The sequence below is a fragment of the Eptatretus burgeri genome, chromosome 1, assembly GCF_056783735.1.
Source record: "Eptatretus burgeri isolate ZD-2024b chromosome 1, Ebu_testis_v1, whole genome shotgun sequence".
NCBI classification, from domain to species: domain Eukaryota; kingdom Metazoa; phylum Chordata; class Myxini; order Myxiniformes; family Myxinidae; genus Eptatretus; species Eptatretus burgeri.
This window is the reverse complement of record NC_140961.1, coordinates 33,157,286-33,169,730: the sequence shown is the minus strand read 5'-3', so window position 1 is coordinate 33,169,730 and position 12,445 is coordinate 33,157,286. Positions and strand designations below refer to the sequence as shown.

The window sequence follows — 12,445 nt, the reverse complement described above, 5'->3', positions numbered from 1 at the left end:
CGTGTCCGCTGTGAGTCTGAGAGAATTGTGGTCGAAACACCGGCTGAGTCATACTAAAGAGTTTTAAAAAAAGGTACATGCTGCTTCCTTGTTCGACACTCATCATTTAAAGGATCAAGCACTGACAAACGACGTTGGGAAGGCAATGGCAAACCACCCAGTATAACCCTTGCCAAGAAACTCCCCTCCAAAACTTCATTATGTCCATTATGAGGGGGGGGGGTGAGAGTAGGCTACTCACTCAATGACTGTTCCACCAGTCACCCACCAGACCTCCTGCCATATGGTAGTCCTCCAATGTATACTGCCCTTCCTTCTCTACCAAACCCATTCTGGAATCAATGTAGCACCAGTACAACTGCTTTCATCATTAACATCATCATCATCATCATAATCATCAAAGTACTATACTCTTTTCAGAGTATCAGTGCGACCGAAGGGAAGGTATTGCCGACACAGCAGTCAGTCAGAGCAGGAATTTGTCATTTGTTCAGGATGCCAGCCAGTGGTAGCTCGCCTACACCTCGTGAAGGACACCGTGGGGTCTTCAATGTCCACCAATTCACGTTAGCAGATGAAACATCCAGTTTAACATTCATTCGAGGGACCGCATACACATTGATGCATCGCTGCGCATGTGAAACACCACGATGACAGTTTATAGCCGGGACAGGATTTGAACACAGGCTGGACAGCTCAGAGGTGAAGTGCACATACCTCTGACCTATCCCGTCAGCCACTGTTCAACAGACAGCACACAAAACTACAATGAGAAGTAAAAACTCAAAACAGTACAATTTGATAATGAAACTTCCCGTAAGTACGCATGTTAAAAAACCAACTTTGTGGTTGGAAAGCAGTTGGATGCTTGATTTGACAACCACTCGATAACTAAACAAGCCATTCACAAATCTACCAGTTGGAAAAGGAAGTGCGTTTACTCACTTTGGAATCAAGCCAACGTTCTTGTGGACTTATTTTAAATCACTAAAGCAAAAAGTTAAAGTACATTAAAAAAAACAAAAAAAAAAACAGGATAGGCACATCAAATCGGCAACGAAGAGCGAAGGGTTACCGTGATACGTGTATCTTGCCATCCAAATACGCATGCTCAACGTCTCAGGTGCATTGGCAAGTCACCAGGATCTTGTTTTACCATTTTCTTAGCCGCAAGCCAGCGAAGTGTGACGCCCATGCCATTGGAACCATCACTGGATGTCACCATTCAGGGCTCATTCCATTTGAAGTACAATGCCCGAACATGAACTCAGCACATAATGAACCTGATAGACTGTGGTGGTGCCAGTCAATTTGAAGAGGTGGCATTGTGACAGCCCGTAAAAGCCATGTTATTGCCAGGGTGAAATATCTCCACAAGTGTTTGTCTATAAATCAGACATGTACATCTTTAAGTCCAAACGAATTGCTCAATTGCCAACACAGCACTTGAGATCACGTTTATCTAGTTATTCCTCAAAATCCCTTTGTAATAGAGCGAGGCTGACTGGTACTGCAAGCTGCTGATCTGCACCGTCACAAACACTCCACCACCGCTCTCTATCATCAGCCATCTCTCTCCACTCTTCATCCACCTTTCTGACATCCCTCTTCACAGAATCCAAACCATCTCAACCACAGTCGAACCCCTTTTCACTTGCATTGCTCTTTCAATAAATATGCTCTATTCAGAATTCTGTTTCCTCCATCCACACCAGGTGCCCTACCACTTCACCCTGATCTTCACCGATCTTCCCATCAAGCTCATCTGCACACAGACCTCCTCCCTCAGTTTGCTTTTCCTCCTTATGTCCACCCTCTTTATACCCGTCATCCTCCTGTCCCAGTTGTTTTCACAGACCTGTAACCTCTTTCGTTGCTCCTCCGTATTTATACCAACGCTTTCTATCTTCACTAGTTAGGATTTCTTTGTGGTTTTTTTTTTTTCCATCCTTGCTTTCATTTCTTCCTTTGGCTTTGTGAGGTTTATTTTCTTTTTCCAACTTTTTTATAATAATTATTTTGCCTTGTTGATGAAACCAGAAGGCATCGGAACAAGCGTAGCTTGCAAGACCATGCATTTTGACCTAACGGTCAAAGTACATTTGTAATGTTTGGACACGATTTTCCACGTACTTTGGTCTTCAGGTGATAATGTGCTTGTGTTGAGCTTTATAATATCGTAGTGGTTCAACCATCTTTTCATTATTAATCAAAAGATAGTTTGCAATTGAGAAATAGCATTGTCAAAGACTAATGTTAATTTCACTACTAATGTCTGTTTGTCTCTGAGCAGGATATATATCAAAAATGTTGTGAATGGATGCAGCCGAATCTGGTGAATGGGTTGGGTAGGTGACAAGAACAAGCCGATTAGATTTTGGTTCGGGTCCGGATACACATGTGGCCTATCAGTGGGATACAAAATGTAAACTGTTTAGCCTGCCGGAGGAAAGTGCTTTATCGAGTGCCTTTCTAGTTTGAACTTGTGAAATTCCATCTGAGTGATGCACACTGTCCCTTTTGTGTGGTGGTCCATGGTAATGCCCAGTAAAGATCTTGATGATATAGCAACTCTGCTGTAATGGTATCTGCCATTTTCAAATTGGAAAACAGCACAAAGATGCTACATTATTAACGTAAACAGCACTTTGTTGGGATATATTTGACTCCATCAGGTCAGGTCAGGTCAGGTATGGGAGCATGCGCCGGAGCAGCGCGTCGCTGCGTCCACTTTCCGCCGGTACTCCAGGAGCCTCCGTCTGGCCATCCCCCAGGCAGATGCCTGGCCCATCCCCATCTCCTTGAGATGCCGATCAACCTGCTGAAATCACGAGGCACGTAGTCGGCCCATTGGCCTCCTCCACTCACGAGACTCCCTCGCTGAGAGAATCTGGTGAGCAGGATCAGCGTCAGGAAAATGAGCCACATGTCCATGCAGCCACAGCTGATGCTCACGGACTATGCAGGTAACAAATCTCATTTGAGTCTCTCAGAAACCGCGAGTTGGACACAAAGTATGACCAGCGATAACCAAGGATTCTCTAAAGAGACGTGGTACCAAAGGATTTAAGTCTCCATCTCAGAACCCTGGTCAGAATCCAAGTCTCATATCTGTCGAGCAAGAATGGAAGCACCAAGGACCTGAAGACTCAGACTTTTGTCCTCCTGCACAAGTACCGACGGCACCACACCCCATGATCCAGTGAATCCAGGACTCTCCAGGCCCGACCCAGACGTCAGTTGACCTCTGGCCCACAGGCAACAGAGACATGAATATCACTGCCAAGGAAAGTGAATCTCTCCATGACTTCAAAATCCTCTCCACAAACAGGTACAGACAGGATAGCAACGTCCAAGATGTCATTGAAAGACTGGATCTTAAGGGGCTGTCACACCTTGACGATTTAGCCAACCTATGCCGATTTATGAAAATTTGCCCAATACGCTGGTACACGTCGAATACGTTATGGGTAGGTTTTGTATACGTTAAGAGCACACTGAAAAACACTGCCATAAGTCATAGTACGCTGGCTTTAATCGTTGAACTTTGTGGTTTTTCTCAAATTTTCATATGCTTAAAATTTTACGACATACTCGGCGTTTGGCTCACACGTTTCGCGACGCTGGCCATAAGGTTTAGGCACGTTATGCGATCGTTGACACACGTTATTTATATGTTACTCATATGTGGAAACACGTCGAGGTATCATTTGCGTACCCGAAACTCATTCATAAACTATAGGTAACGTTTTATCAGCACGCTACACGAACGTTGTTCACAGCTCGCAACGCGCGACTAGAAAGTTTCTCATACATTGAAAAACATCAAAGTAATGTTTAAGGAACCCGTGACATTTATAATCTATGAGTAACGTGCTTGGGAATTATTTGTAAAGCATGTCCTTACGAACAAATAAGTATGTAGACGTATTTGACGTCTTCAAGACGACCCCATAACTTACTGAACGCGTTTCTAACTTACATATACCGTATAATGGTGTATTGGCAGCGATTATGGGAATTGGTACATAAAAAGGGGCTTCGCAGGAGGAACCAGTCTTTTTTTAGACTTCGTGGTGAGTACATGTCCGTGTCATTCCGAGAGGTGGAGGATACGGCAACGCTGAGACGACAATACCTAACTGTCCTCGAACATCAACATGACCTCATCGAGTTGACACTGCACCAGTTGCGTGCCAATAGAGCCGGGAGAAGAAGACGTGAAAGGAGGAGAAGGTACTGGGTCAGACCATGGATCGGGAGGCGACGCCATTACGGCATATATGACCAGCTCATGGTGGAACTCCGGAACGAGGACCAAGCATCCTTCACCAACTTCCTGCGAATGCCCTCAGCAATGTTCGACGAGCCGCTAGCCAGAGTGGGTCCAAGGATAACCAAGCAGTACACCTTCTACAGGGATCCGCTTGAGCCTGGCATGAGGCTGGCACTGAGCCTGCTGCTGTTGGTGCCGTGACTGCAGTGCTGTGGAAGCGATTTAACTCGTTCAATGGAAACGATTTGAATTGCCGAGCACCAACGTCCAAAAACAATAGGCGAGTGACAGCCGTTTATTAAAATAGTTTAGTGGCAGTCAATGGATAGCAAACGTCACGTAATCGTAGACGATGCGCTCCCACGTTATGCATACGCTAGACTATCGCTGGGCATAGGTTGTGGACGCCTAAAACACGATAAGCAATCGTTGGTATAACTAATCTATAAGTTATCGAAGCGTTCTGTGTTCATTACTAGTACATTATGCATTTGTCAAAGTCTTTTTTTAATAATTTCAATAGTAAAACAAAAAAATATTTCATCTTCGGAATGAGGAAAAAAAATTAGCCCTTTCAGAACATCGAACAATGGTGCAAAGTATTCTCCTATTCGTTGACGCAACGAGGATCCATCATCCCCCACAGCCTCCACATCACGCTCACATACTACTACTGACATAGACATACAGCTACTACCAATGCTACTACCACTACTACTACGACTACTACTATTATTACTGTCACGCACACCTACTACTAGTAATAGTACTGCTACTATTGATACTACCGGCGTTCACATCTACTCACCATGGAGTCTGGAACAATGATGGGTTTTTATTGTGAAGCCCATTTGTATATACCAATTCCCCTAAACGCTGCCAATACGCCAGTACACGGTAGATGTAAGTTAGAAACACTTTCAGTAAGTTCTATGGTTGTCCGGAAGACGTCAATTTAATTCGTCTACATACGACAATGTGCGTTTTACATATGTTACAAAAAGGTTCATAGCATGTTACTCAAAGGTTAGAAGCACGTTTTACTTCGGTCTAAAACATGCTACTCATAGGTTAAACGCACGTTACTCTTACGTTCATAGCACGCCAGTCATTGGTTCAAGGTCAGTTATACATAGTTTCAATGCACGTTACTCAAAGTTTCCAAGCACGTTAAACATAGGCTAAGCTGACGCTACGCATTTGTTCAAAGCACGTTACTCATCGATTAGAAATTTGGTTTCAAGTATGTTGGCCATTACCTTGACGTGCTTCGACTTATGAGTAACCTACGAGTAACGTGTGTTCGCCGTGTTTAAACGATCGCGGAACGTGATCAGAACAGATGCCAACGCAAGCGAAACGTGTGAGCCTTACGTCGAGTACGTCTTAAAATTTTCAGCATGCTTGAAATTTCACGACGTACCAAACGGACTAGGAAATATGCCAGCGTACTTCAATGATTTCCAGCATACTCAACGTATACATAACTTACCTGTAGCGTATCTGACGTGTGCCTTGCGTTGCAAACACATTTTTCCTAGAATGGCATACGCTGGCAAAATCGTCAAGGTGTGACTGCGATGTTGACACTTCAAATTCTCAGGCAGTTTTGATTTCAATCGGCATCCGGCAAGTTCTTAACTGGCCACGCCACGAGTTCGCCGGCGATACGTATAGCACGCAAAGGGTAAGTTAAACTATCGTTTGTCATAGGTTTTGAACGCCGACCACAAGGTAAGCATGCGTTGGGAAAAGTTATGTATAACACAACGAAACGTTCTGTGCCCGTTACTAATATGTTATGCATACGACCAACACGTTATGAATACGCCAAAAACTTTAAAAAAAAAAACATCAAAATTTCAGCGTACGCCAACGTTTTACATTCATTTTTATACGTTGCCATTGCTGCCTAAAACGTCAAGGTGTGACAGGGCCCTTAGATTTGACCCAGGAAACCCGTAATCCCAGCAGCTCCGACCCCTCGTTCAGTTATCCGCGAGGACGCCCAAAAGAATATCCAGTCTCCGCAAAGATGACTGCATTATCTGCGAAATCAAGGTCAAATATCCTGACATTCCCAAACGTGATAGACCACAGCTTGATCTCTCTGACATCCTCCCTAGAATCCAGTCCATACAAGCACTGAAAAGTGTGGGGGCCAGTACACACCGCTGACAAACTCCAGTAACTACTGTAAATAAGTTGGAGATGGTATCACCACATCTCACAGCACTCTCAGTACCAGAGTATAGTTCACATCTGATTGATCCGTTTTGGTGGCACCCCACGAAGACCACGAATCCTCCAGAGGACATCCCGATTCACTGAATCGAACGCTTTACAGAGATCAACATAGGCTGCAAGCAGCCCCTGCCGAAACTCTCGTCTGCGTTCGGTGAAGACCTGAAGAGCAAGGATACGGTCAATCGTTGACCTCTTTGGTGTAAAGCCTGACTGTTCTGGGCACTGGTGCTCAAGCAGATGGTGGCGAACCCTATCAAGAATTATGTGAGCAAAGACCTTGCCCGGCACTGAGAGCAGCGTCACCCCTCGGTAGATGTTGCAGTCTTGGCGATCACCCTTCCCTTTCCAGAGAGGGACAACAAGGCCCCTCTTCCAATCAGTTGGGATGATGCCTGTGTTCCAGCCAGAGCACAGAACTGCATGCAACGACACGAGTGCAGCATTTCCACCAGCCTTGAGAAGTTCAGCATGGATGCCACAGATCCCTGGAGCTTTACCCCATTTCAACCCGTTCACTGCAGCCTGTGTTTCCACAAATGAAAGTGGATCATTCTCCCAATCATCAGCAAGGTTATGGAATCCATCATCGCTTCAGACATGAAATCCTTCCTCTTCTCCAATGGCTTGATTTCCAATCATCAATTTGGTTTCAGACCAGGTCACTCTACCCTAGATATGCTGCTACTGCTCTCCCATCAATGGATGGAGGTCCTCAATGCCAGACAGGAAATCCGAGCCGTATCCCTGGACATATCACGTGCTTTTGACACAGTCTGGCACCCTGCCCTACTCACCAAACTCTCTTCCCATGGTATTCAAGGCCATCTCCACTCATGGCTCGCAGACTTCCTCTCCTGTCGCAGTCAACGTGTGGCCCTAAATGGAGTTCTTTCATCCCCTCTTCCTGTGCAGGCTGGAGTTCCTCAAGGTAGCGTTCTGGGCCCTGTTCTTTTTCTGGTTTTCATCAATGATCTCTCGGACTCTCTGGAAAATCCTCTATTTCTCTTTGCCGATGACTCCACCCTCTGCCGTACCATCTGTCATCCCTCAGACCGGCAAGCAGCAGCTTCTTCGCTCACTGCAGATCTGGATAAAATCACAAACTGGTCCAACACATGGAACATGTCTTTCAATCCAGACAAATCTCACACTCTCACTATGTCTCTTCGAAAGGACCGTTTACAAAACCCCCATCCACTTTCTCAACAATCCTCTGGAAGAAGTCTTTTCTTTCAAGCTTCTGGGTCTCACTATCTGCCATGACCTTTCCTGGGAAAGTCACATTTCCAACCTTGCCTCAAAAGCCAGTCGCCGACTGGGAATCCTCCGTCGTGCAAAGTCCTTCCTCGGCCCTCTTGAGCTCCTGACCACTTACAAATCTTTTGTCCGTAGCCTGATGGAGTACTGCTCTCCCCTCTGGGCTGGTGCTCCTGCCTCCCACCTTTCTCGACTTCACGCTGTCGAAACCAGGGCTTTTAAGATCATTGGCATCTCCCGCAATGAAGCTGAGTCTTTGGGCCTCTCACTCAATCACCGCAGGTTGGTCGGTGGTCTTTCTGTCTTCTACCGACTCCTCTCCAGCCTTGCCCCCCTGCTCTCTCTGTGATTTGTCCCAACCACATTTCCACAGGGCGCTCAAGGTCCGCCAACAACCCCCTTCTGGTAAAACTACCAAAATCACGAATCACTGCTCATCTTCACTCTTTCATTCCTCTTTTTTCCCGCCTTTGGAATAAACTTCCTCACTCTATTCTTTCCCATTCTTCCCTCCAGGCTTTCAAAACAGCTGTTCACCACCACCTCTTATCTTCCCCCATCCAAATCCTCGGTCTTTTCTACCGGCGATAATCCACCCACGCCCACTTCCTTCAATTCTCCTGCTTTCCTTCCTGAAAGTCCCTTTAATGTCCATCTTCCCCTCGCCATGTTCCCCGTCCCATCCCCATCCCTCCCCCTTCCACAGTTCACCTGTGTCTGTTCCCCAATGTTTTGTCCCTTCCACTCCCGCCCCTCTTGTCTCATGCCTCCTTGCTGTGAGTTGTGTGTTAGCTCTCATACGAGCCTCGACCAAGGTATACAAAAAAAAAAAAAAAAAAAAAAAAAAAAAAAAAAAATACCAGTTGATTGGAGGGATCAGTAATAGGGACATTAACACCCTAGACATCCAACTCAACAGCTGGTGGATCAGCCTGGTACAGCCACTCAAAGTAACCGGCTCAGCGGGCCTTCACTTCGGACTCCTCTGTCATGAGCCCAGCATCATCCATTCTAAATGCAGTACACCAAGCCATGGGTATTGAGGAACACAATGCATGAATTCTCCTGTAAGCGGGCCAAGAATCACTTGACCACAGGTGATGCTCTAACGCTAACCCCTCACAGATTCCTTGCACATAGGTCTCTTTGTCCACCCTCAGCGCAGGAAAAGCTTTATGCTTCAACTCCCTGAACAACTCAGCTCTGCCATTCAGCCTGGCCCTGCGACTCTGGTCAATGGTATCCAGTGTCCTTGAGAGACAAAATTATTCTTCGCCCTCCGGTGACTTCCAAGACATCCACCGACAACATCAAGGATGGTGGTCTTGACGGCATTCCAGAACTCTTCAGGATTCCCCAAAGCACCCAGACCCCCCCAAATCTCCACTCAGCCTGTTCACCAACTCCCCTGCTACCCTCCCATCCTTGAGCTTCCCAACATCCAGCCTAGGCTGGGATGATATCATTCTCCCGGATTTAACCTGCAACTTCAGATTGCTACAACAAGCCGGTGGCCAGTATTGAGGAACTGAGCACTCCGGTCGACCCTGCAGTTCGGGATCATCCTCCAGCGACCATTAACGAGCACATGGTCAATCTGCTTTGCCACACCGCCAACATTGGAATACCAAGTCCAGCGAAGAGCTTGTGAGCACTGAAACCATGAACCGGCCACCCTAAATCCATGACTTCGAGCAAAATCAAGGAACTTAGTGCTATTCTGGTTCATTGTTCCAGACCCATGGGGACCAACCCACACCTCATAACTCTGCCTATCAGTTCGTCGATGCATTTAAATCCCCCAAGACTGGAAATGTATCTCGCCTGAGGCACTGATCAACCACAAACTCAAGCACGGCATAGAATGCATCCTTCAAGGTGAGATCACTTGCCTCAGTCGGAGCATATCCAGACCAGAGAAACAACACCCAAGGAGTGACGAATCCTTCATCTCAAAATATACTCATTGACCAGTTTTGCCACAATTTTATCATTGGAGTCAGCTTATTGGACACAGCTACAGCAACACCTTGGGCATGGTATCCATCAGAGTGAGCAGACCAATAGTAGGTGTAACCACCCATCATGATCTCGCCGCAATCAGGTCTCCGAACCTCAGAAAGTGCTGCAATACCGATGTTCAAACGCTGGGGCTCAGATGACAACAGAGACAGGTGAACATCCTCTCTTAGGGATAGGACATTCCAGGTACCCACCTGAAGGGACCGCCTCAGGTTAACCCAAGGAGACCGCCGTCTGGTGGACGACACCTCAGCACCACTCCGACATACTCGACTGCAATCCAACCCGGGAAGGTTACCCCGTATTTTTCCTCCTATCATCAAAGAGTGGGGGTCCTGAAGGATTTGCCTCAATCCTGTCATCCGGTGAGCTGCCTTGCGAAGGGTAGCTGCACAGGAGGTACTCCCACGGAGTGGGTTTTCCGTTTTCCTTGCGTTTTTGGTGTGTTTTGTGGAGTGAAGGGTTTTACGGTGGCCAGAGTGCAAATCCTGCCACCAATCTCCTCAAATAAAAGTAACCCAACTGCAGGAGGACGTCTGCAGACACAGTTGGACACTAGATATGGATGGCTGTTGGCTCACAAGGAGCTTCTCCACCCTTTGACACGTTTTGTTTTTAATCCTGCTGGTGTCCATTTCCATACACCCTCCTCACCAGAAAACCTCGTGGGGGAGACGGTTTAGTCCCCAACAACCCGACCGTGAAACAGGTTAGTACAGATTTACATGATACCTGTCGCAAACCACAGATCTGATCTGGCTTGACCTGACAAAACATTGACTCCATGTCGTGTTAATAAAAGTCACAATTTTAATGGAGATGCTCCAAAGATATTTCATATGCATGTATCAATTCCGACCATTAAAGCATAATTAAAATGTGGATGAAGAAATTTAAGAAATAATTTCCAATGCTCATGTTGCAAAAATCCACTTGAATACATAGGGTGAAAATATCAAACCTGTTTTGGAATAATTATCACTGACACAGGATGCAATGAGGACTAATGGATACCTGTTATTACTCCCGTACCAGTTTCACCAGAGGGGACTATAGGTTTGCTCTCTGTCCGTCCATTTGTCTGTCCCACCTGTGTTTTGTTTTTTTTAAACTTTTTTTCCCATACCCTTCAACATATTCAACTGAAACCTGGTACATGGCTTTCGTGTGCTAAGTTACAGAACATGTTATAGTTTCAGGGTGTTTCTTAAATTTTTCACAGAGTTATGCCCTTTTTAAACTTATAAAATATTGGGTGGTCGCTAGACTACCCTTCTTCTCAGGTTTTCTGTCTGTTGGGTGGTCGCTAGACTACCTTTATTCTCAGGTTTTCCGTCTGTTGGGTGGTCGCTAGACTACCCTTATTCTCAGGTTTTCCGTCTGTTTGGTGGTCGCTAGACTACCTTTATTCTCAGGTTTTCCGTCTGTTGGGTGGTCGCTAGACTACCCTTATTCTCAGGTTTTCCGTCTGTTTGGTGGTCGCTAGACTACCCTTATTCTCAGGTTTTCCGTCTGTTGGGTGGTCGCAAGACTACCCTTATTCTCAGGTTTTCCGTCTGTTTGGTGGTCGCTACACTACCCTTATTCTCAGGTTTTTTGTCTGTTGGGTGGTCGCTAGACTACCCTTATTCTCAGGTTTTCCGTCTGTTGGGTGGTCGCTAGACTACCCTTATTCTCAGGATTTCCGTCTGTTTGGTGGTCGCTACACTACCCTTATTCTCAGGTTTTCCGTCTGTTTGGTGGTTGCTACACTACCCTTATTCTCAGGTTTTCCGTCTGTTGGGTGGTTGCTAGACTACCCTTAGTCTCAGGTCTGTCTGTTTGTTTGTATGTAATGGACAGCTCTGGAGGCCAGAGGAGTCAACCAATTTTGATGAAACTTGACTGGTAGGTTCATACCAGGATCTAGTTGTATGCTTTTGAGCACCGTTGCTATGGACGCCACCGTTGCCTCGCAACAGGACTTTGAAATTTTTTTTAAAAATCCGAAAAACGTATTTTTTTCGAAAATCAAAAATCGGCTTCCGCGCTTTTATGCGCACTATAATCAACCTCCTTGTCAAAAAATTTCAGCCTGATCCATCAAAAACTGGATAACTAGTATGCAATTATATTACTATATACATTCACCCCAATGTTCGCGTTGGGATTCCCTAACGTAGGGTTAGAGAATCGAACACAAATGATGAATGGACAGTTGCTCGTCATGTTCCGAAATGGAACAACGAACGGCAAAAATGCCATCTGATGTGTTCTCTTATCTACATATTTCAAATTTGCCTTAGTCTAGCGACCACCCACGTCGCCTACCGGCTTGTCACCTTTTATACATGGGTTAGTGTTCAGCTGCCCTGACTCCACCGCACTGCTTTACACCCATTGGCTGAACAGCTGCCCTGACTCCACCCAAATAAAATCACATGCTGCCATTCAATGAAGCAACACAGATCGGTAGGCCTCAGGCCTGGGTGTTAGTCCATGGCCCAGTGTAATCGCAATGCTCCCAGGTATATAACCACAATGTATTTTATGCACATAAGCCGTACTCATGTTTTTGGTTCATGTATGAACATCGAGTTATTTTTAAAATCATTTTTGGCACCGAACGCACCATTAAACACCACCCAAATACAGGGATGTGTT

The 12,445-nt window shown here is 45.9% G+C and overlaps 2 protein-coding genes across 6 annotated transcripts in view; one reads left to right on the top strand and one right to left on the bottom strand.

The window, feature by feature from the left end:
• Nucleotides 1-12,445, top strand: part of LOC147034179 (uncharacterized) — a 115,749-nt gene that overhangs the window by 37,683 nt on the left and 65,621 nt on the right. The gene's annotated exons all lie outside the window — the stretch shown is intronic.
• The window catches only part of LOC147034181 (ectonucleoside triphosphate diphosphohydrolase 1-like), a 223,531-nt gene that overhangs the window by 179,534 nt on the left and 31,552 nt on the right, over nucleotides 1-12,445 (bottom strand). Inside the window, exon 1 of one of the 5 annotated variants that reach the window (XM_085877975.1) lies at nucleotides 1,076-1,203. The exons of the other annotated variants lie outside the window; for them this stretch is intronic. Coding sequence (XP_085734101.1) covers nucleotides 1,076-1,109 — 34 coding nt within the window. The 5' untranslated portion in view covers nucleotides 1,110-1,203. Of the gene's footprint in view, nucleotides 1-1,075; nucleotides 1,204-12,445 lie in introns of those variants that run through there. 5 annotated transcript variants of the gene reach the window in all.